The 26,260-nt window shown below is 40.2% G+C and overlaps 2 protein-coding genes across 2 annotated transcripts in view; one reads left to right on the top strand and one right to left on the bottom strand.

Annotated features, from left to right (window-relative positions):
- Positions 1 to 9,368: 9,368 nt before the first annotated feature.
- The window catches only part of LOC140238756 (uncharacterized), an 81,079-nt gene continuing 64,187 nt past the window's right edge, over positions 9,369 to 26,260 (bottom strand). The window contains exons 3-7 of the mRNA XM_072318651.1: positions 15,972 to 16,634; positions 15,405 to 15,517; positions 12,408 to 12,591; positions 11,616 to 11,711; positions 9,369 to 10,128 (exon numbers count right to left, since the gene is read on the bottom strand). Coding sequence (XP_072174752.1) covers positions 9,983 to 10,128; positions 11,616 to 11,711; positions 12,408 to 12,591; positions 15,405 to 15,517; positions 15,972 to 16,634 — 1,202 coding nt within the window. The 3' untranslated portion in view covers positions 9,369 to 9,982. The remainder of the gene's footprint in view (positions 10,129 to 11,615; positions 11,712 to 12,407; positions 12,592 to 15,404; positions 15,518 to 15,971; positions 16,635 to 26,260) is intronic.
- LOC140238757 (cdc42 homolog) overlaps positions 9,996 to 26,260 on the top strand; it is a 148,522-nt gene continuing 132,257 nt past the window's right edge. The window contains exon 1 of the mRNA XM_072318653.1: positions 9,996 to 10,152. The gene's annotated coding sequence lies outside the window, so the exon portion shown is untranslated. The remainder of the gene's footprint in view (positions 10,153 to 26,260) is intronic.

The raw sequence follows: 26,260 nt of genomic DNA, 5'->3' as shown, positions 1-26,260 counted from the left end.
ACATCACCCGTGACCGTGATACATCTCTGTCGTCGTCATCGGAGGACGATGATTTTCGTCAATGCGATTCCGAAAATGTGATCGTCGATACTTGGGCAAGCATCAACATAATCAGTGAGTCTGACTTTGCCAAACTCTGAAACAAACCAACATTGCACCGGACAGGAATCAAAGTCCTCGCGTACGGAGCATCGCGCCCACTACCCATCGCAGGCAAGTTTCGTGCCAATATCATGGCCATCGACGACCGCATTGTCGATGCCCAATTTTATGTTGCATCAGGCAACACGATAACAGACTCCCTGCTCGGCTATAAAACAGCATGTTCAATCGGACTTGTAAGGCTACACGATTCAGTACACAATGTCGCGACTTCTACTCAGCCCCTTGATCGTGATCGTTACAATGCCGACATCGTGTCCCGGTACGACACTTTGTTTCGTGGAATTGGAAAACTGAGCAATCACCAAGTGAAGCTACATATTGACCCATCTGTACCACCAGTCGCTCAATCGCACCGACGGCTCCCATTTCACCTTCGATCTAAAGTCGAAGAGGAGCTGCACGAGTTGGAGAATGCGGACATCATCGAACGCGTCCATGGTCCGACCCCGTGGATTTCTCCGATCGTAGTGACACCAAAGCCCAATCGCCCCGACAAAATTCGCATCTGTGTTGACATCTGGGTTCCGAACAAAGCAATCACCCGATCAAGGATATCAACACCCATCGTTGACGACATCATGCACTGCCTCAATCGAGTCAATGGTGCCGTGGTCTTCTCAAAGCTGGACCTTGATAAAGGCTACCATCAACTCGAGCTTCATCCCAAATCACGTGACATAACCGCATTCGCCACACACATCGGTACATTCCGGTACAAGCGATTAAGTTTCGGGATAACGAGTGCCGCCGAACTCTTCCAGGAAATGATCCGTCAACTCCTCGCCGACATCGACGGAGTTCTAAACATGAGCGATGACATTTTGATCTATGGTTGCACTCAAATGGACCATGACCGCGAACTACATGCCGTTCTGTCACGTCTTCGCGATAACAACCTAACGCTGAACAAAGACAAATGTGAATTCAGCACAAACAGGCTCAATTTTTTTTTTTTTTTTTTTTTTTTGGGGGGGGGGGCATGTCTTCTCACGAGCGGGGATTTCACCGGATCCCAAGAAAGTCGCCGCGATCGTCGACAGGACCGCACCCACCAACCCGAGCGAAGTACGAAGTCTTCTGGGAATGACAAATTTCTGTGCAAGATTCATTCCTAACTATTCAACAATCTCGGAACCGCTGCGACAGCTCATCCAGCAAGATGTTCCATGGTCGTGGACAGACGAGCACGACAATGCACTCCAACAACTTCGGAGCATTCTAACGAGCCAACCCGTATAGCTGCCTACTTTGATCCGAACAAACACACAACCGTCGTCGTAGACGCAAGCCCCTCCGACCTCGGAGCGATTCTCACCCAGCGGACGGACCCTGACATCGCTCCCCATGTAGCGAGCCGCTCACTCACCGACGTCGAACGTCGATACTCACAAACTGAGCGGGAAGCCCTAGCCGTTGTATGGGCTTGTGAACATTTCCACTTATACTTGTATGGAACTCAATTCGTGCTCGTGTCCGATCACAAACCTCTTCAACAACCTCATCTTCAAGCTCATCTTCAACAACCCGAAATCGCAGCCACCTGCTCGCATACAACGCTGGAGTTTGAGATTGCAACCGTACGATTCCGTTGTTCAGTACAAGTCAGGGAAAGATAACCCGGCTGATTATCTGTCCCGTCATTCACGACCTTCGGCAAATGTTACCTTACCCTCACAGAGCGCGGAAGAATATGTTAACTTCATCGCGAGCAACGCAGTTCCGAAAGCGATGTCGATCAACGACATCAGAACAGCAGCCGCCAACGACTGTACCTATCAAATTGTGCTCAAGGCCATCCATGACAATGATTGGCCCCTACATCGAGATGATGAACTATTCGCGTATTACCGCATACGAAACGAGCTCACTGTGACCGATGACGACGTCATACTCCGTGACCGTCGCATTATCGTACCTTCGTCTCTTCGCGATCACGTGATAAAGTTAGCGCACGAAGGACATCAAGGCATCGCGAAAACAAAACAACTTCTTCGCACCAAAGTGTGGTTTCCACAGATCGATGCCCTGGTCGAAAAGAAAATTCGCACCTGTCTTGCATGTCAAGCCGTCACCAATGACCACGCCCGAGAGCCGCTAAAAACGTCTGAGCTTCCTAATCGTCCATGGGAGCAAGTCGCGATAGACTTTTGTGGACCTCTTCCATCAGGTCATTATTTTCTCGTCATCGTCGACGAGAGTCACAATGTGGCTTTCGTTGTCAAAGGAGTACCACCACAGGACTCTTGAGTTCTGTGAGTATCACCGACATGCTGTTTACTGCCCGTCAAATCCAAGAGAAATGTAAGGAACAGCAAATACCTCAATATATGCTATACTTGTTGATCTGACTATCAAAGGTATTCGACGCTTTTAACCGACGCAGTGTGGGGAAGATCCTTGAAAAATTTGGATGCCCAGATAACTTATCATCATTATCAGACAGCTGCATGATGGCACGGTTGGTATTTAGAGTCTGCCAATGGATGGCGAGCGCTCTGACCCACTTCCTATATCAAAAACTTATGGGGTCAAATAGGGCTGTGTCATATTGCCCCTTGCTTATTCTTTTTCTTTGCTGCAACGCTGCAAGAAGCTCTCCAAGACTGCAGAGACGGAGTGGCACTTCGCACAGGTCAGCTCTTCGATCTTGCTCGTCTGAAGGCAAAGTAACTGATGAAGGTTACAGAGGTCCATCCACGAACTGCTTTACGCAGACGACTGTGCACTCGTAGCTAATTCTCAGGAAGAAGCCAAATACTCTTCGACAGTTTCACAAGAACAGCACCGAAGTTTGCTCTCTTGATCAGCTCAAAAAGGTTTTGTTTCAACCAATTTGTGGTCAGCCTGCCCAGGAACCGGTCTTCCAGGGAAGAAGTGTAGCTGGGCAACAACATGGTGCCCATTGTCTGTCAGCACTTGGCTAGACTCACTTTACATACGGCATTGGGGCTTAGTCCAGTTAAAGGATGTAAACTGGAGGAATATTGTATTCAAATACTTTGATATTTTCTTTAATGAAATTTGTAATTCCAGTCAAGAGTATAGACAGTAATTTTCCATCGCGATAAAAAATACAGAAAACTGTTTTTTAATTCATAGATGAGGGAAAGAATGAGAGAATGAGGCAGCTTTGGCCACATTTGCAAAAATTAGAACGATTGAAGATGGTGATTATATTACAGATGTATACATACGTTTAAACAACATATATGTTTATATACTATTGATTATGTAACGCAATCTTTTGAATTTGTTAAAAATAGCCAAATTGCAGTGCAGTGCCATCATATAATTTGTGTGGACGACGTTAATGAAATTGCTGAAAATTGATTTGTAAAGCATGCAATACAGAGAATAAATCAAATCAAATTAAATCAAATCAAATCAATTCGATGGTGTAGAAAGGTTAAAAAAGATGTTCAGCTCGATTGTTCAAAGTGGATATCTTGTTTGTTATTTCTAATCTTTCTTAACGTCGCACGTCCGACCTTATTTGTCGTTGTTTTGCTGTATAAATTTTCAGGAAACGGGATAATCGTGATACATCGGAGCGTTAAAGGTGCGGGTGCGTGCATGTCCTTTGTCGCGTTTTCTTCTGCTTTTTTATGGGTTTGGTTAATGTGTGGATGTGAGTAGGGGTGGATTTGATATGTGTAGAGTGGTTTAAAGTCCGGGGCTTAATGTGCATGCTAGTGGGAGTGGTCATGAGAGTGGTATTGCGGGGACATATCATACGGTTGGTACATGCAGCAAGTGCACACATATGATTGTTTTTGTTTTGCATTATAAAAATCAGGCATAAGGGGTATGGTGATTATGTTACACAAAGTTAATATGGATGTCGTTCGATTAAAGAGATGGTATATAATTGGTTGAGGTGAGGATTCAGCTTTTAACTTTTTGCGAGAACTTAGAATCCACTTTATGAAATGTCAAAGAGCATACAATTCTGAGAAGGATTCAAAGTTTACTTGAAAATCGGTTTTGAAATGAGAATCCACTTTATGAAATGTTAAAGAGCATACAATTCTGAGAAGAATTCAAAGTTTACTTGAAAATTGGTTTTGAAATGACTGAGATATAAAAAAAAAAAGCAAAGTGAAACAAAGCGATCCTAATAAAAGGTGGGTCCCACCTCTTATTAGGATTATTTTGTTTTGGATATCTCTGCCATTTCAAAACCAATTTTCGTCAAAATAAACTTTAAATTCCTCTTAGAATAATGTGTTTTTTTCATATTTCATAAGAGATTTCTCATTATTTTTTAAAATATCATCAAAAGAAGTTGGAAACCTAAAGCCCCATGTCCCATCTCATCCGAAGCTGTATCATCCCTTTAACATTGAAGTATATTTATGCGATTTTAGTATACTTCATTCTTATGTATCGGTTTGCAAAGTTACAATCAAGATGTTTGATGATATAAATTTGTGATGTTTCATGTGCAGCATTAAAGACACAAAGCATGCAGGTTTAAAAATATGTTTAATGCTTTGCTATCTATGTTAAGGGAAAAAACAGTAGTTACCGTTTCTTGTCTGCTATTACATTACTCATTCACTTTATGTTTAGGCACCTTTATCTTTAATACCAAGGTGGACAGGAACTTAATTTGCATATTCAGCAGTTGACATGACGACGATCTTAGTTTTCTCATGGCTACTGACACTTCTTGATTCTTATTTTGTCCATGTTTGTTTGTTGTTTGTCGTATTACGATCTGGCAAACCACCCATTCTGTGTAGAATATGCGAGATTCATCAGTTCACATTAATATTGAAGTCCCGAGTAACTCAGTAACCTGCTGAACGTGCATAGTACACGTGTGATATGTGTGGCATGAATAGTGATGTTATTTGAATTTGCGAAGACCGAAATAATCATGCAAATCCTAGTTGTTTTGGTCAGACATCATAATAAGCATTATACCAAACTTTGGCGTAAGTTGATCAAACATATTTTTGTACTCTCTTTAAACGATGTCTTCAAGCGTTTAACACATGCCACATATAAACTATACCAAATGATTCTGGATAAAACGCTCTTCCATAAGATGTATATTTACTGTTCATAAATGATTCCAAAATAAATTGCAGTGTTCTTAGTGTAAGCACACACACTCTCTCTATCATATATACAGACACATACACACATGCATACCGCTAAGCATGTGCGTAGACACCCTCTCGAACAATCTCACAGCATTACTCATTAAACTTCGTAGAGTACCGAAGTGATGATGTCATAGTCCTTAGTTAAAGCTTGGGTTGGAACCACGTGCGAGCATAAACACGCTCGGGCCAAGTGATGTTGTTTAGAACCAGTTTCCATGGCGATGAAATGGCTATGACACCACACTTTTGTACTCTGTAAAGGAGAAATGTACTTTTTTGCGTGACAAATAACGCAGTACAAGGTTTGTGTGTTTAGGTTAAACATGAATGTTAATATGAAAGTCATATACACGCAAATACAAAACATCGGGTGCAAAGTTGACACAACATGACTTTACATTCATTTGTGATTCTCACTGTCACAAGACGAAAGCTTGGTAATTTTTTAGAAATCTGCATCTTGACACGTATGAAAATTACCATCTTGGTCTTTTGAGAGCGATAACCGTATAATATTCACTTAATTCTTCCACGAGAAAAATCTTACACAAAGCAACGTGGACTTCGTTGAATTTGCGAACGATATGATTTCACCTTACAATAAACACCTCAAGTGTATTACTGCACACTAAAGACAGAAAGTTTTATCCATTGTAAAGAATCAACTTGCTTAGTCTTTGAGGTTGTGTGATATTTTAACTTTCTTTTGTGCGGTGTAAAGAATAAAGAATCGAAAGACTTCATTTCTTTCTCACAATAATCTGCAATAATATAATACTATTATTGACAACATATTCACCGCCACTAAGACAGTCATTTTGAGCTAACCGCATACACTGGTATAGGAAGATCAGATATTGTATGGTTTTTCTTTACGAAAAAAAAAATCATTTATCCAAACTTGTATAACCCATGTCGCTTTTGATAAAAGTGATGTCTATTCCAAAGAGACAAAAGCGCATGCATTTCTCTTCTCTGAGATCATGTTATGGAGGGATTGAACAGACATGGGCGTGTGCAGATTTCTGAGACTCTGTATTATTTGCATAACTTGCCGAGCTCTATACCTCCGGAAATCACCCGCCGGATTTAACATTTTCCTAGCAACAATGCCAATAATAGTGTATAACACTGCACGGACCCATCAGGCCTGTACCTCTCATCTTTTGAAAGCGATGCCCGCAAACTTATCGGAATCTCAACTGATTTCACACCATTCCACATCATGTTCACAGTCAAGCTGATTTTACCTAAGTAGGGTACAATCGGACCAAGAGAATGATAGAGGTTTCACCAAAAATCGGACATAGAATGATAAAGTTATTGAAATTTGGAATATCCCATATTTTCAAAGAAAAGTAATAGTGGTCACAACCGCGGGTGAAAAATTGCTGAGGTGATGACGTCATCAACTCACTATACCTCATAATTGTTTTGTACAGAAAGAATCATCAAAACCGTATTTTGCGTCGATTATTTATCAGGGATACCAATCTGTACATTTTGTGCATTACAACACAAATTTGATGAGAAACATTGTAAGGTTTCCAATTCGATTTTTTAAAAAAATATGTGAAGCTTTGTGTTTACCTTTATGAAAGAATTGTCTGCTTGACACAAAATTCTGCTTTGTTTTTCATAAAGACACTTAAACAATTTGAATTCCATAGCTCTCTTATTCTAGGTTTTATTTTTATAAAACATCTACTACTCCATTTCATGTTTAACTTTAAAGTATATCAAAGTTGATCGAAAGTCGTGTGGAGTTGCATTTTAAATATCACTCCAAACCATTACCTTTAATATTGAACGCAAGTCTCTCGATTATTTTTCTGCCCTGGTAGTTTATGCATTAATGACCACTGACTCAAGTAGATTGTGTAGAATTTCATAACACACATTATGTAATCACAAAAGTCAATAACTGTGATAGTTTCAACGACACTTTACACTTTCACTTGTCGACTTTACATGGTAGACTAACCTCACTTCACGCTCGACTTAGGTTAAAGACATTGCACCACTTAACGTCCATTTCAAAGTAATTACTTTCAAAATATAAACAGAACAACGTAAAGACCCTCATGAAAGTTTATAATATATTAATATAAGAGACAAGAGACTAAAACTGAACACACAATGAACACAAACTTATGATTTTAACCTAATCAGTATGTTACAAAATGTACAGTTAGTCTACAAAAAAAAATGAATCAAAGACTCAACATTCTACAACTGGAAAGAAGAAACTACAGGAAAAACGAAAATTCACATCTTGTGCAAACGTATTTCTCTTGTAACTGACTGGCAAACAAACAAACATAAGCTTCAGACAGATCGAAGCGATATTTTACCATTGTTGTTGATTTACTGATACTGAATCTTTAAAATGCTACATTTAAAGTGCTATACAATCAAGACAGATTATGATAAAAATTAGTTCCTATAACAGCGAATAGGTTGATTCTCCCCTAGTTTATCTACAGCAACTGATCCTCTTTTCAAAGTAAATAAGTAGGCTTCTAAAGAATTATTATGCAAATTTCGACTTTGGATAATGGGTAAAGGAAACTACAAAACTGATATATTTTTCTTCTTTTTCTCGTCGTGTTCAAAACACTGCACCTTGTATAATCATAATATTGCTCCTTATACACAACAAACTTACAAACTGATGTCGACAGTTGGGGCTTTTGGTTTGTCAAGTCAAACACACCTGCTGTGTCATGACGTCATATCAAACGCCTCGCGCATGTCGTCTATTGGCTAAATCTCCACTCGTGAATAAAGAATGTTCAGGGGGGTGGAGACTGTCAACAGTATTGCACGGGGAAGAATAGCATGACGCATGCGCAAGGATTTTGACATGGCGCTATATTGTTATATCTCAGTCCACGTGGTCTGACGAGACGATCCAAAAGTCTCCATCGTGTCGACTGTATGTAAATTGATAATCATTCTAAATAGTATCCAGGGCTGATCGCTAGTATACATAAACATGACAAAATAAGTTCAGCAATCAGAAATTTAAAGGGCACTATGACCTCACAGGCTGTAAAACTGATACTGGTAAACCAACAATTTATTTTTTTTTTTATCAGTTGTTACAATCCACAAGGTCGTGGCCTTTAAAATCGCTTTAATAACTACGATTTTTATAAAGGTTTGGATATTGAATCGATATGAGTTGGCGAAAATAAAACCTGCAAGACTATCCATAGACACGGAGAAAAATATGCAGGAAGAAACATTGAGGGAAAAGTAGCAACAAGTTACCTTTACTAATTAAATGGTAATGTGAAAATTAAGTTTGCAATTGTTGTGACATACAATCGGTTCGCAAACACAGAACTACGTCATCGCGAAAGAAATGAAAGTGTGTAGTTCACCATATCATTAGTATTGATGCATCTTTGTTATGCCTTTTTTTTTTCCGGAAGAGACGGTTGCTGACGGATAAACAAAGGTGTGCAGTCATGCCGACTTTAGAATTTTCTATACATACAAACGATGAATAAAAAAAAAAACTCAGACAATATTGAACAACGATTGAAGAATGACTGTATTTGCGCGTGCGTGTATTGTGCGTATGTGTGTACTCCACTCATTCACGTTTGCAAAGTGCGCACATGAAAATAACATTTTCCGAACACGCTGACGACGAGAAACTGGTGAATATTTTGGAATGTTCAAATCAACTCTATCCCTCTACTTTCCCCCAATTGTATCGATGAAAAATAGCTTCGTGGTTATGATAACGTCGAAAATGGGTCATGATTACAGCAGCAGTGGGATTGAAATCAGGTTTAACCGCGTCAAAATTTTATTTTGGTTTTGCCTTGCTTAGTACAAGTGGGAAGATGAAAGATGAGCTGACGATAATTATGTACAGAAATAAAGTCATGGATAGAGGAAATATTGTGGGCAGGGCTGACATCACTCAATGCAATCAATTTATTTTTATCAGATCCAATCTGTTAGGCCTAGATGTCTGATAGAAATTGTGTCAAGGGCTGTCCATGCAAGATGCAAATAAACTACATGTACTATGTTCTCCAAACACTCCGGACAAATCGTATACAACTGCTGAGACTAACTGAAACGTGTGACAAATCGTATCCTAAGTCCTGAAAGTCATTAGATAATGTGATGCTATGGAATGTTAGGCATAGTTACACTCATATCATCCCATAGGCCTCTCCATGGTCGTGTCAAAATCGAACCGTCTGCGAGGACATTGCTATAGGTAAAATGAAACTTGTGTAGGAGCCTACAAATCCATTTTATTCACGAAGACCAGAAATTAAATTTATGATGGATCCGCAAATTAGCATCCGTAGTTAGGCACTATAGACCAATTCGGTTTGGGTGCTGTGTTTTTTTTAAATAGTAATTTCTATCTTGGGGGCTTCAAGTATGCCTAACAAAATGATCATAAGTATCATGCACTAGCTGACATAGGAACGCACCTGGCTCATTGCATAACCCATTGAAAGTGCTCTTGTTCTTCTTTGGAAGCCCCCCTAGTTATGGCCGCCATAAGTTACAGTGCTCTGAAGTCGGATTCATCTATACATGGACAGCCCTCATCACGCGTGCATGAAATGTTTACCCATGTAAAGTATGTGAGAAGCCCATGGCAAGCACGTATAAATGCGCGCGTCGACAGTCTCTTCAAGTGGATGGCAGGAAGGCTGGGGTTTTTACTCGGGGACCTCGTTATTCACGGCTGCGTCCGTCGCCGCTGCTCCGGTGACGTCCTCGGTTCCGTGATCAAAGATGTCCGCTCGCCGACAATGGCCCTTACTGAGTGACCTCTGGCTCTTGTTCTTACTCACACATGTCAGACCTGACGTCAATTGGACAGATTGGGGCAAGAGGATGAAGACGAAAATTTGAAGAGATTGAATTAACATCTTTGCGATTGAAGTCACTATAGCAACAATGAAGATTTTCTCTCGTCTGATTGGGTGCTTCAGGCTGTACTGCCATTGTGAGTGCATTGTCATACCCTTCTACAATAAATGCAAACATCTTGATTAAAAAGCCCTGGGCTCCGTTACATAGTACAAGTCATATATGATGGGGGCCTACGTTTTGTAATCCCATGGAAGGTCATTTCAAACTGTATTGTGTGGCTTATTTCAGATGTAGGGCCTATACAGGCGATGAAATAAGATGCTGTAGAATTTCAATGCGGTGTATGGAAGAATTAAAGTATGATACGTAGGAAGTTTGAGACAGAGAATAATCTTATTCTAGCTCAGGAAGCGTCAAAATCTATATGTAAATGATGCACTACGGCCTGAGACTCCGAATCTGATATTGTGCATTGATATATCCAGAATGTGTTTTTGTGTGTGGTAAAACGATGAAGAATATATATATATATATCTGTTGAGGTGACGTCATACAAAAATATTCAAGAAATGATCGGACGGGGTCTATGTAGCTCTGTCATGGAGAACATCTGGTAAGTAACTTGACTCACTCTCCCAGTATAATATGGTGAAAGTGACGGTCCACTTGCGTTCTGGGCTCTTTATTTGCCAAGCTCTTTTGCTGCGACAAGCAATGATTACTTTAAATGGCAGGTGGCTCGCACATTTACCAGGTTGCTGTCAGGTGGTTGTTGTTTTGTGGGTTTTTTTACAGACCATGCGAAGTTGACAAAATTTAGGCCTAATTAGACACTTGATAATGCTGTCATACTGCCAGTCGAGAAGAGATGAACCAAAATAATGTCGGCACCAACTCTAACACTCAAAGATTATTGAGAAGTGGGGAAAAAACGTAGTACATGTATTGGCATTGTTTAAATACATAGGGTCCATAAAAACCAAGCATTTATCTTTGCATTTTTTATCCCCTAAATTGAGTTTTGTGAAACATGCTGTTTTATTTTACTCTACCACTGCCAGGCATTATTTTTTTTTTTATGGATTAGAGGCCTATCAATTCTAAATTGAGACGTATCCATTGGTAAATAGCTACTTTGTTGATTTCCATGCGATTTGAGCAGTTAGAACCCATGTATTCATGAAAATGCTTTATGGTTCAAGTATCATTTCGTTTTTCAATAACACCTAAATCGTCATAACATGGAGTCAAATCCCAAGAACCTACAAGTTAGTGTTTGATTTTTTAATATCATAAGGACGTGTTGTACACGTGTTTCCTCTGTGCTCGAAAGGCCGTTTGTCAAAACATGGTCAAAAGGACGTTTTGCAAAGGGAAATACTTGTGCCTATTAATCACGTAAATCGTGCGCTGTTCATGTCACAGCCTCAACACTAGGCACTACTGCTAGGTCTACGTCACCGTTTTTAGCGTTACCTTGGCTACACATGCAGTCATGGACGCAGTGATGTCCTTCCGGTTTGTCGACCACGTGACACACCTTTTTGCTCCTCCTCAGTAAACAACACTGACCTAGTTGAATTCGTGGAGACACAATGGAGACAGGAGACTGTGAGTTTCAATGTTTCCTTTGCAAAAATAATAGACTAGATTGTGTTCATGTATGATATAGGATTACATTATATCATCGTCAATTCTTACAGGTATTCTAACCTGTATCAATAGGCGTTTTCACATCAGCCCGATAAAAATCCAAGCTCGAAATATTTTTCGCGATTGCGAATTAGAGCGCTATTTCATTTCTTATTCACATCAGCCCGAAGAGAATAAGTCCGCATTTTTTCGAGCTAATTCGACAGCTGAGTATGTGCAAACAGCATCAGTAATGTGTGTGCCCTCTCAAAAATTCCTCATGATTTTGTGTGCAGTTTGCCTCGATCGATCGGGTCACACACGCTAGGCATGATGGGATTCATCGCGCTAATTTCTCGAGTCGTTTTCACATTATAAAATAGCGCGCTACTATCCCGCTATTTCAGAAATTTCCCGAGGTGGAGTCGAGAAATTTTCTCGATCAGAGCGATACAATTAGCGGGCTAATTTGTGTTCACATTATCAAATAGCGCGCTATTTCGCTATCGGGAAAATTTCCCAAGTCAGAAAATAGCTCGCTATTTCGAAACATCGGGCTGATGTGAAAACGCCTATTGTATATATCTGTTCATTTATGACATTGATATAATGCATCCTATGATCCCCACACTGTACCTTTTGCACATTCCTCGTGGTCTGTACACGATATCTTGGTGGCGTTCTTCTGTTTGTAACCCATCCTGCTTAGCTTCCTCTCCAGCCGCTGTATCTTTTTATCCGTCCTCGACATTTCGCGTTCTTTCTCTGTCTGTTTGTGCTTCTTTCGTCTCTTTTCTGATTGGTTGGGTTCGGGCTCCGCCTGGCCAATGAAGAGAGAGAGAGAGAGAGAGAGAGGTGGGGGCGGGGAAACAGAGTATGTCACGCGCTGGATCATTCTGAAGTAACAGACAATGTACTGGAGTATATGATTTTATATACTGTATCTATATACAACTGTGTAAGTTCAAATTTACCTAAAGGAGAAATAAGTAATGACTGTCTTCAGATTTCTGTTAAATGAAACTGACTCCGCTCATGACATCACACACACAGTATAAACGAAAATTGTTGTTGGGATGGGAATATTCAGGGTGACCTGCGGTACTTTGAAAGGTAAAATAAATATGTTTTGTAGTGACCTCCACTAAACAGTCTCATGAAGTCCAATGTCGTTTTGACTTCAGTTGGTAATTGCTGTAATATCCGAAATCTTACCCCTTCCTGCTTACACTATAAGCCAGTTCGGGGTTCCACTTTGAGCATGAGTAGAAAAAGGCCATTTGTACCAGCAGATCATGTTGGTTTTTAAATTCACTGAGATAAGCATCTGTGATGCAATGCTTATTCAAGTAATCCTTGTATTAAAGTGGTGCTTGCCATCACATCCACTTGGCAGCAAAAGCAGTATTTGGCAATATCAATAGAAGAAGATTGTCATTACATTCAATGCAAAATAAATGGATGTTTTTCTAAGTGTCAATTGATGGATCATTCTGATCGCCTGGTCTACGCGAGTACATCCTTTGTTTGAACATGACTGATGAATTCTATGAATTGTTAAGTTGGGCAAGCTAATGCATTCTGTTGCTTGAAGACTAGTAATCAACTGAGAACATTTGGAGAAGGAAGAAATGCCATTTGCACCCATCTGTACATGAGCTAACCCCGAACTGGCTTATTGACATGATTCAGTCTCCAGCAAGAAAAGTTTTCACAATGTAATTTCTATGGAGTAAGAGAGTATGATGTCCTAGCCATTCATCACCATGGAAACTGGTTCTAAACAACCTCACCTGGCCCAAATATCAGTAAACACTATTGTTGCTAACCATGCTTGCACCTGGTTCTAACCCAAGCGATAATAAAAGACTGTGATATCATCACTTCGGTATTCTGTTGAGAGTTTTTTGCACCTGGTTGTGATACGCGGTGAGATGCATACCTATAAGGATTGTTTGGTCTATTTTCAGGTGACTTTCAATCGATGACATTACAAAAGACAATAACGATTTTTAGATTGTTATTTTTAGCAATAGACCTTGGCTTTAGATTGTTATTTTTAGCAACAGACCTTGGTGGGCGCAGAGAAAAAAAAACCCAAAATGGCATGACTAGAATCTGTAAAAACTTATCATTGTGGAATAATTCCTGGATTTGTGATAATTATGAACACTCATTCACTTAAAGAGCAGAAATTAATATTGAATAGGCCGGTTTAAACTCCTTGGTATATAAAAAAATACACTGTATCACATTCTTATGCTTTCCTTTATAACATTGGTTCTTCCTGACAACCACAGATCTTTCCCCGAGGGGTGTTTGACAACACTGATGCACGCAAACTGAAATTCAACTACCGAAATGTATTGAGTATGTATAGGTGCTATGGAATAGCTTGTGCGAAGATCCCCCAGAGGAAACTATCCATAAATGGTTATTTGTATGCATTAGTTAACCTGTCTGTTTAATTTCGAGGCTTCTTTACAAGAATCCAGCAGCAACTCGTGTCAAGCCGACCCAGGGATATCCAAATGCATTGCGAAGTGTCAGTTGTGGTTATATCTCTAACAAAAGAAGCGCATATCACCAAAACAGAATTACGACTTGCGAAACTCTAAGACATAAATATTCACGACGCGTCGCGCGGAATCACAACGGTCGTCAAAAACCCATATTCGCGAACAGTAGCAAATTACATCCACGCAGGGCTGCAAGTTACATCTGCTCCAGTATTCATGACGAGATGAAAAAATATTCACAACAGTCGCTGTCAATATTGCGGACTCTTCGCTGACGACAAACGCAAATATTTGCTCTTTGTTGAGAAATATTTGCAATCCGTCTGGAATATTCACAAACTGACATATCGGTGCACTAGCCGAGTTGTGATGAAAATGGTGTGGAAGCGTTTTATTCTAGCTATAGCAAAAGCCTTGATAGCTGCAACGTAGATCAGTTTCACCTCTTTTTAGAACTTTTTGGCAGTTTGCTATAACGGCAACATAAATATGATAAAAAGAAATTTGCAATCTCTGTAACGATTATTACTGGGAGTGCGCCGGTCGCAATTTGGTACCGCATTTGGCCCAGTTTGCGTTTGCAGTGAGAGAAGGCCGGGCCGATCCCGGGCCGAGCCGCGGCCGAGACTACCTCCAGAGCTTGGCCAAATGCGCAGCCGATTTTGGTACTGCATTTGGCCTTTTGCGCGTTTACAGTGACATGAAGGGCTTAAGGGTCGGGTAAGGGTTGTGAAAGGGTTTTAAATAGGTTCAATGTGATGTGAGTAATAGGATTAGGGTTAGGGTTATGTTTGTGGGTAGAATCTATGTTTGCAGATGATGCAGATATTTCATGGGAGCAACTGTCGCAGAAGCAAATGTCATGAAGCCTGCTGATAGGCCTATTTCTTTATAAATGATTATCGTGACAATAACAGCGTGAGAAAAAAAAAGCATACTCTCGAAAGTTTTTTTTTTTTTTTTAATCCATTTGAAAATCATTGTACGGATCAGTCAGCGAAGTTCGACGTTTCGTTTCGTAAATAAGCCCCATGATGTTCAGGAGTGACAAATTGAAATAAAAATCAGCTTTGTTTTCGTCTTACAATTGAAAAGGCTACCCGTGCGAGCCTACCTGTGGTGGCTGTCGCTGGGTTGTTTGCAGCGGGGACGGTCCCGATGGTGTCAGGTTGATGCCGTCGGCCACTGGAGATGGCGTAGGATTTACCTCGATGTCGGTTCCGTCAGCTGTGGTAGAACGTAAAACAGACCAGAGATACGAAGGAACATCCATGACACAAACAAGAATTTGAGGGCATATTGCTATGGTTTTCAAAGAAAAATCGTTTCTCTTCATTGTCAGTCAATCTGCACAAATTTTGTACTCTCTCCTCTAAACTTCAACAGAATGAAGACTTGTGATGAAAGCATTTTGTTTGGAGGTCCGTAAGATGATGCACAAACAATCAATTCCTAAATGGCTATCTTAGGTTTTTTTGGTGTTTTTCTTTGTGTTTGCTTTCTTCTTTTCTTCTTTCTTTGGGGAGGGGATGGCAAAAGTTACATAGTGGGGCTTTATACGTAAATCATCAAGCATAAAGATGTTGTATCATTTTATAAATACGATGGGTGGAATTGGGCTGGAGAGAAATATATTTCTACTTTGAGAAGGACGCCCTCACTGTTACACTAATCATCTTACTTGACTCCACAGAGTTGTGCTTCCGGTGTCCCTTCTTCTTTGCATTTTTGTCTTTGTTTTTCTGCTGTTTCTTTCGAGCCCTGTGAGCCTCGTCATCGACCCGCATGCTGTTTTCCTGTTCCCGTTCTCGAAGTCGCTTTCCTTCACGGTTCTTGCGGTGCTGTTTCTTCTCCCGCTTTGACGTCGACGACGGCTCGGGTTCGGCCTCGACAACCACATCGGGTTCAACGATTGGGTCTCCCTGCATCGACTCCGCGGTAGTCGACGTCTCTGGTTGTGCAGCTATGAAGTCGGGTGTGATTTCCATCATGTCCGTGGTCGTTTCCCTCGCTGTTTCATGGCCATGTTTCTTGTGATGTCGTTTTTTCTCGCCTTTATCCCTCTTTCTCTCCCTCCGTCCTTTCATTGCATGGTCACTGCTCTCGTCAGCTTGTCTCGTCTTGTCTCGGTCTCGCTTTCCTTCTCGATTTCGATCACGCTTCTTCTGACGCTTCGACTGCGAAGTCTCGACCTGAGGAGCAACGGCCGGCTCGACCGCCGGGTCATCGTCGTTTTCTCGATCGTTGTCAGGTGAAGTGGTCGTCGAACCACTGTTGACGACAGGTGGTGGAGGTGGAACGACCTGCCCGTCTGCCGTCGATGACAGGTCAGCGTGAAGTTTCTCTGTCAAGGAAAATAAATGAATAAACAATAAAAGAATAAGCACTGAGATCATGTAAACATGGCGGTGTGTGATTGCTGTAGTACATAGTACTACTAATATAGAGGACACGACCTTTAAACCTTTACCCCTATTCAAAACGTATAAAAATAACGAATATGACAACATGGGTATTATGTTTTCGAAAAAGAAAAAAAAAATGTTTTCGAAAAAGCTAGTTGATCAGGGCGCTAGCTGAAATGACGTATTATGGATGTGGCCTGATATACCGACTGACGTAACAACCGTCAAACTCGTATAAATTATGTAGTTCCGCGTAGGTGACATGTCTCATGAGTGTAATACACTCCGGGCAATGTAGAATCGAATGCCGCTATTGTGCCTACGAGCTCTGTGGAAAATTATACAACAGAGACACGCAAGGTTTTGACTGTGTGAATGACAAGCTGCTCTTGCACTATGTAGTTTGTGCGTCCCTTTAGCGACGCTGAAAATCAGATTACTTTTACAAGCTGGTATATTGCAGAGGTAGGTAATACAGACATTTCCTTGGAATAATCAAACTGGAAACTTCTTTCATGCTTGATGGGGAATGAATATTACAGATTTCCGGGGAATTTACGCGGAGCCCGAAAAAACATTTCGACCGTTATTCTCGGTACAAAAGGGAAGCGTCTTCTCGAGTGACATTGGGTTAGTTTTTTGTTTCTTAAAAAAAAAACAAAAAAAACTCTGAGGTGTATTACCATAAGATTTCATACATGATATAACGAGACATTATTCTTCAACCACTGAAAATTCCATGACGTCTGCAAAAAGGAATATACGACCTTTCAAAGGTCAGAGATCAAATGCAAACTTGCATCGAGTAAATTCGCGTCACACTTTGCACACAACAAACATCCCAATGATGAACGCACGCTGGCAGGTGTATGAGCAAGGTACAATGTGCGTCGTATATTTTGTGCTTGTTTAGGTTCTTGGACTAAATTGAAAACAACTGAGTTAATTTTAAACTACTTTGGGAGCCCCCTTCCATCTCGAAGTGTCATGTTATGCTATTTCCTGGCAGATCTACAAATCATCTTTTTGTACTAAATTAAACAATAGGAACTTTGTAATGTTAGGCTGGAATGATTTCAGGAGAATGTCATGTTTTAATGGTATGATAAATTTGAGACATTGCAAACGCAGCACTACTCCAGAGGAAGAGATAGACAGATAAATAAAAAGATAGATAGGTGAATAGATGGATAGAGATCGATAGATAGACGATAGATAGATGAATATATAGATAGACGGATACACAGATAGAGATAGATAGATAGAGAGGTATAGATAGATGGAGTTATAGATGGAGAAAGAGAGAAATTCACGTTTCAGACGAAGCGTCCTTTTTGAGAGATCGACAGATGAATAGACGATAAATGGATCGATAGATAGATAGACGATAGATACATGGATAGATAGATAGATATAGATAGATAGACAGATAGAAAGATAGATAGATAGATAGATAGATAGATAGATAGATAGAGAAAGAGAGAGAGATTCACGTTTCAGACCAAGCGTCCTTGTTGAGAGATTACACCAACCTGCCATACTGCCAAATTTCCCCTTTTCTTTCTTTTCCTTTGAACATCTCTACCTAGATCCTTGGCATTTGCTTAGAGTCAGGTGGCAGTGGATAACTTTCACTGCTTCGAGATATTACAGACTGAGTGATCGTATGAAAATACGATGTGTATGAGGAAAAAAACACGAAACGTCTTAAAGCCAGGCTGCGACAGCAACACATAGTTACGGGCAATGAACAACTCGGTCGTTTTTCACACTGCATGAGAATAAAACGGCTTTATATCTCGGCGTCCTTCTCGGAAATTAGTATGAGTGTTGCGTCTGCGATTTACTGTGCAGAAAATGTTATACGTCTGTCGCCTGTTTAGCTTTCTCTAATCTACAACACTTTGTCATTGTCGATGACGCGTTCTGACATGATGCAGTGGGCATTTTTCTTCTTTCTGGCCAGTCTCCTTGCACTACCCCAATATTTTTATATCCCTTGGAGATCACGGGTTTTGCGATGGCAAAGTGCATGTTTGTTTGTGTGTGTGTGTATTCTATTGCACATGATTATGAGTGTGTATAATGGTCGTATATGCAAATATCAAATGGCCATACGAAAGTGATTTTCGGCTGAAATCGTAATTACAAGTACCGCCAAAATCAACAAACAAACTTTGGTAGACAAGTTCTGATTTCCTTTGTGCGCAAAGGGGTCGAAAAGGCTGAGGACAACATCCATAAGCGTCATTTCCATTCAAAAAGCAACATTGTCTTGATTGCTTCTGGTGATTTCATGTCGGTCGCCATCTCGGGTAGATGTGGAAAAACTGGGCACTCTTGTGTCACGGTGGGTGAACACTTGGCGACGTCATTTTGTTTTTCATTCAGTCAAGGAGACTTAACCAGGCAATACTGAATTATGAATCCGCAACCGTGTATTTCATCGTATATCGTTTCTCATATAATAATGACTGAAACCGTGAAGCTATCGTAAAATTGGAAAGAAGTATTCATTGTATCGTAATCATGATCAAATGTAATCAGAAACATCATTAACGTCATTATGCTTCTTACTGGTATAATAAGAAAGTGGTAATGCTTTTCATGAGACACTACTTTGTCGCACATGAAACTTCTTTTGATTAAAGCTATTTGAAATCAGATTGATTGGACTATATCTGGTAAATGCACAGTTTCAGTCGTCAGTAGGCCTGCAGTATATATACATGAGAAATAAGATTAAGATGAAAACGATATATATATATATATATATGAAATTACACCCCTGCGAACTCATAATTCAGCATATAGCCCAGTCTCGTCGCCCTGACTGAATGGAGAAACACATTGACGTCATCACGCCTTCATCCACTATAAGCACAGTGTGCCCAGCAGTTCGTCCACATCTACGCAAGATACCTCCTTTTTACCTTTCCCATCTTTTTCCCGTTGTTCTCTTCCTCCTCCTCATTATCATCATCATCATCATCATCATCATCACCATCATCATCACAATCATCATCACCATCATCATCATCCTCATCACACCGTTTTAAGGTCATATCTAAAGAATTTTATCCCAGGTGTGACTCGTGTATTGTGTTGTATATGCTCAGCATTAACTAGAAATCATACCCTTCCAACGAGGCAACTAGTCATAAATTCATCTCGAAATTATTAATAACTCCCTCTTATTGATATCTAACTTTTTTTAGAGATATTTTAACGTAGAATGCTAGGAATTTCTCGTACAGTTTAGTAAGAGTGTGCGACATGTGCAATGCATGTTTACAATTGAATGAAATAACGACATGAATTAATTCGTTGCTACCAAGAAATGATGACACCCTATAGATTTAATACAGGGTACAACCGTCTCCCGTTCGCAGCAGGTTAACTGAAAGCCGCCAGCTTTCAATTTCAGCCTCGGGAGCGTAAAATTTCTCGGCTGCAGATTTTCATCTAGGGATCCTAAAAGGCAGGTGCATATAACCTTCGTGTTCACTGGGTGGAGCACGACTGGCGTGGATTGCCCCAAGGGATTCGTGACAGGCATTTTTTTTTTTTCGTCATAGAAAAAAAAATGACACTTTCCAGGAGGGCTTACAAGGAAACGCTGAATACAACAGAGATTATCAACGTTATGATCTCTCCGCGCATTATTTTTTTTTCCACGTCATATATGCAGCATCGCGTAAACGTTCTAGCATAGAAAATTGGTAGCTACAAGCGCTGGATTCCATTACATGACATGGATGATATTTAAAAGATGTAAAACCATCTATAGGAAGGAATAAAAAGGAAGAACGATTTTCAAAGGTACACGTACTATACAAAGAGAGAAAGGGAGATTACCCCCCGCCCCCCCCCCCCCCCATTTCATGGGGAGGGGGGAGGCATCATGAACATGTAGCTTTCGTCGCATTACGAACTCTGTGCAGTGTCGTGTTGTGAGAATTTTCGATTTGGGGAAAGGTGTAACCTTGTACGACGTAATGATCAAGTTGCGCCTAGCGCAAAGTGGCTACGGTGAAAATGACGACAATAACTGAATTATGAAAACGCCGTGACAAAACTCTCACTTTATGGCATTTTGAAGTAAACGAAAAGATTATCCACAATATTTGTTTATTCGATTTGTGTTGGTAATGACGATTACCTTTAGATACCTTTCAAATAACTACCTTATTTCCGTTTTTATTGTGGCTTGAGATTGACTTGTCGAAGGCATTCTATTTGCAGGTGAATGCACGTAAGTCATTAAAAAAAAATCTTCCATTATTGGTGTCGACTGCACAGACTGCATTGCATTACAGCATACCGCTATAACTGTGCTCGTTAATGTACACCGCGTCGCTCGAGGTTGAGGGGGGAGGGGGAGGGGGAGGAGGAGAGAGAGGGAGGGAAAATAAGACCAGGCTCTTTGTTTTTCCAGCGGGAAAGAGGCGAACTACCTGCTAGAAGTATCACATTACAATTTTGATGGCGCGTTGGCTGTCTGGCATTCCATTCATCGTCCACTCGAATAAGCCGCGTGCACTTCCGAGCTCACCCTCCACGGGGTTGCCAAACGCTTCGTATATACCTCCATTGTTCGTAACCCGAACTCCCTGCTACTTCCTGAGAGCGAGATCTTTTTCTTGGTGCGCCGATTTTAAGGCGTGATGATTTTAGCCGTGCAAAATGAGCGCTCAAGGGGAGAAACTGTAGCAGCGAGTCGAACAATACCTCCTTTTTCGTCACTCACAATATTTGAATTATGGTGTATGTTTTTATGTGTCTTGTTCGCGTGCAGGAGGTCATTGTGTATCCTCCGCCTGATTTGATACGATCATCTCTCAGGAGAAATTGGCGGGAAACAATCTAGATCGACAACAAACACAAGGGGCAAAGCACTTTCACAGGCAAATTATATCCCACATTTTCATAAAATCGGTTCTTTCTACAACAGAATTAGTACACACTGTGTTGGTTTAGTCAAGTATTCTTCGGTTTCCTAATTTCGATACTTTAAACTATTCATCGACAATCGCTATATTCTTATAATCGAGACTGATCGAAATTTACAAAATTGGTTACAAACTAATATATAATAATATATGATGCATTATGAGACTGCACTTCGATTAAACGACCCAAATGGGCTATGGTTCGGGTTGGTGTGATGTTTTCTCCGGGTACATTGTGAAACAAAAAGAGCAAATAATCCACATAGGATACTAAACACAATCCCTCTTACCATTATTACCAGCCAACCAGGAGACAAAGTATATAGGAGGAATGAAGACATTTCGAATTCGTTGTCACAGGCATATAACAAATGTTACATATTAGGCGCGGTCAGACTGGCAAAAGATCGAGAAGTTTAAGATTGCGAAGTTTGGGCCATTGGTACGCACGCAAGCAAGAGTGCGCCGTCCGATGGCTAGTGATTGTGACGTAACAATGCACATCTGTACATGACAATGGCCTCGCGCTTCGGAGGCACCGCCCGCAAACAGATCGAGAAGTTTCGCGGGAAGTTTGCGGTCACACTGGCAAAACTTCGAGATCTTAAAGATCGCGATCTTAAACTTCGCGATCTTTTGCCAGTCTGACCGCGCCTATTATGTGAAATAGTTAATGATCGTCTTTTTATATTAAGCGTTAACATGATATGACTAAGATGAAAAATAAAATAATAATAGGGTAGTCCGCGTTGAATATGAAATATGATGAGTAATAACAACTTCGACGTTCACTGACGGAAATGTCATAAACTTTATCATCAGGGGTACCATACTGTATGAAATAGCCATCAGGAGAAAACTATAGATAACGGTTCAAGCTTCTGAAAGTATGATGAGTGCGTGTTCTAGCATAACGGTGCGGGATCAACACCCCCACGTTGATGGGGGCAGTCGCCTGGAGGGCAGTAAGCATCGTAAGGTTTCATCGGGAAAATGCACTGCAAGAAATATTTTGATTTTTCCAATCTATTGGCTCGTGAGAGCGAGCAATAGCTGTCAGTAGACGATGTAAATGTAGCAGTATATCCTTCACTTTTTGACGACAATCATAATCTCTATGTTTGCCATCACCTTAAAAAGCCATCGAAGTGATACACAGACGAGTTGCTTCGGGTATGAGAGAGCAAATCAGTGTGTTTTTTGTTTCGTTACTCATGAAACAGAGAAAATTACCTGTTTGATAAAAATGAAAGTCGACATTGTATTCGCATGAGTAATACATGTCATGCATGTAGTAGGCTTACAATGAATATATTCTGAGTCTCCCTGCCTCCTGAAAAGATACGTACATAATCATTATGTATGCACCGTCACGTATATAAATACATATAAACAATTGATGTATGTATGTATGTAGTCCATGATGACAGTTTGCTAGAAGTACACATAATAAATAAAATAGAGTCAATGAACTGCACTGGCCTGAGCAAACTCTCAAAATGAGCTAGCGACAATGTTACCATAACGACCCAAGCCCCCATAAACGAACATGACAAATGTAATCGCGAAAATGGCTCGTTGAATCTACGGAGAAAATAGCAGTGAATGACCTGCAAGTAGGACGCCTATGTAAAAACAAACACCTTCACAAAAGAAGAAAACCATACACACAAGAATGATGCGGAGAATCACTCTTTGTATTAATGTGAAAGAGGTGGGGAAACTTTTGGATCAGAATTCAGTCAACTCGAAGAATATTATGCAGAGCTATCATATACCCTACCAAATTCTGGGAAAACATTTCTCAAACTCTGCATACAAATCGTTTCACAGTCAAGATAAACGAACCATTAACCTTTTAGCCCATCGGGTAAGAGCAGCTGCCGTCCATCCAAATTACTCCCACTATCATATTTTCGGCGCCACACACCTCCATTTCGTGCGCCAATTAACCATCTATCTACACACGTATCTCCGTCACGTTAAGGCTGTATGACGTCATCGTAATAATGCGCTACGCCCCCATTCGGCACAGAGGTGTCAATGCGATAATCCCCAAATGATTGTTTTGATTTGGTCATGTGAGTACACACAAAGCATGCGCCGTTTTGTCATTAATAATGGAAAATCTGGTATCGAAATTCCAGACGGCTAAACGACCGGGTGATGGTGTATCATGGGAGGGAGAGCGAAGTGGGAACAGACGACCCGAAATGTGACGCAATCGAGGTGCGTTTCTGCAACTCGCGGAATTATCATAATCCATTTGATTATACCAGTGGTTGACTCTTCAAGTCGCCACCGATAAAAAAGCGGACCCGTTCGGCTTTACCCTGCTTCATCTGAGAAAATGCTGTTCTCTTTAAAATGTCGAGATTAATTTAGGCGGAGATCTAAAGAATCACTGCTATCTCACTGGCTCAGTTGAGAAAGCGGCATCACAATAGGATAATATTAGTTCGCTGACGGAACGGAAATTAAAAAAAGCACTGGGCACACGAACGATGGTCTATCAGCCTCTTTTTTTCAGTTTATTTAAGCGCTCTACGCAATGTTGGATCTGCAATCTTTCAGGGGAAATTAAATACAGTACCACACCCCCGAAAAGAGATTCACTGAATCCCCTAAAATAGAAAGGGCCATCATCGTTTTATCAAACCATCAATTGTCAATTACAGGTATGACATGCCTCAGGAGTACTACGCATATCTGTAACAGGGAAACAAGGCCAACAAACAACGGAACGCGACAAATAAAGAATCGTGTTGGGGCTAAGAAAATTACATCTGGAATCTAACCAAAGGGTAAAAATACACACGAAGGCTTCTGATATTCTTGATTTTGTTATCAACATCATCTAGTAGAGCAGCCAGCCTTCTCCATATTTGCAGGGTAAATTTCACTTTTCAGTGGCAGATGTTCGCATGCCACAAACAGCATTTTCTTAGGGAACGATTGTAACAAAGGAGCAACGTTATAAATAGAAGCAAACCTTGCGCAAGCGTAATAATGAAAACATTTTGGCATTGTTTATCCGAATAAGCGGGAAAATCTTACCCATAACCTCATGTTGGTCTCCACTAGGGACATCAAAGTTTTTACAAACAGAAATGCACTTTTCAGCTTTTTTGCTTCTTTTGAATTTAATCACTCGTTACTGAGATATGAAACAATCGTTTTTGTTATACAAGCACATATCACTTTGCAGATGTATATTGCAGGTGATAAAGGCAAAATGAAGTCAGGTGACAGGTGATGATTCAGGCATGAATCATTCTGGTCAAAAGACGAAGCAATAAAACTTAACTGCCAGCAGTCATTCCTTCACTTTATCCAGCGCGATGATTCTGTAACTCCTCTCCTCATAATCATAATTATCATCTTATAAGACTGCGATATTGCTGTTGTCAAACCACCAGCACCTCTTGAAATCAGCATTCCTGATTAATGATGTTGCCGTCATCTCCTCCCGTTACAATTTCCCGTTTATGGTATCTTTTCTTCTTCTTTTTTCTGCGTTTCCGCGATAAGTTGTGACTGTATACAGAAACATCGCACTTAATTAAAAAGTTGTCTCACACGGTTAGATCTTTGGCGTATGGACACCCAGACATCTTTACGCCTGTGTTGTTTACGGAAATAGCAACTATTGTATGCTAATGACGGTGTCAGCACAATCTCTTCATGGAGCATGCTCCCATGACAACGTGAGACAATTTTGATTAACAGGTCTGTTGACTTGTATATTCAAATCAATCATCATCATACCTCGGGCCTTGGACCTATTCACAAGCTATTCCATCGACATTCTAATTTCCATCAAATGCAAAAAAAAAAAAAAAAAAAAAAAAACATTTTTATGCAGACGACACTGTTATCTACTTTTCAAATAGAGATCCCAAAATAATAGAACATGTACTTAAGGAAGAATTACAGAAATTAAGCGTGTGGATGAATCATAATTAGTTGAAAGTAAACTGTTAAAAAAATGTTTCTATGTTAATTGGTACAAAACATATGTTTCATAAACATAGTACACTCAACTTATTTATCTAGCGATCCACGTCCCACAAGCTTTGCTTTTTAGTGGATCGCTATTTTCCATAACTGAAGTTATTTTCCGAACGCTCACGAAGTATACATGCATTGTTCCTCGTAATTATTGTACATATGTTGTTGTATATAATTTATTTCGTATACTACATGAATCTTTTGTAAACGTTTGGACAATATCATTTCATGACATGTATACTTTGTATTATGTATTATGTTTTGATTTTCGTTGATTGGAAATAAACTATGATTGAATTGAATTGAATTGAACTTAAGAATAAAGCACAAATTTATATCTCAAGTTGAAAGTTTCAAGTATCTAGGCATTATCATTGATTCGCAGTTAAAATGGGACTTACATATTGAGCAATTGTGTAAAAAGATTAGTAAGATGATAAGTGTTTTGGGGGCTGAGTGAGAGGATTCGTCAACGAATCAACTATGAAATTACTGTATAATTCCGTAATTCTACCACATTTTGATTATGGTGATATGATCTGGCACTCAGCAGCCAAAGCCCATGTAGAAACGTTACAGAAACTACAAAACAGAGCAGGCAG

The sequence above is a fragment of the Diadema setosum genome, chromosome 15, assembly GCF_964275005.1.
Source record: "Diadema setosum chromosome 15, eeDiaSeto1, whole genome shotgun sequence".
Classification (NCBI taxonomy): Eukaryota; Metazoa; Echinodermata; class Echinoidea; order Diadematoida; family Diadematidae; genus Diadema; species Diadema setosum.
This window is presented reverse-complemented; position numbering and strand designations above follow the sequence as displayed.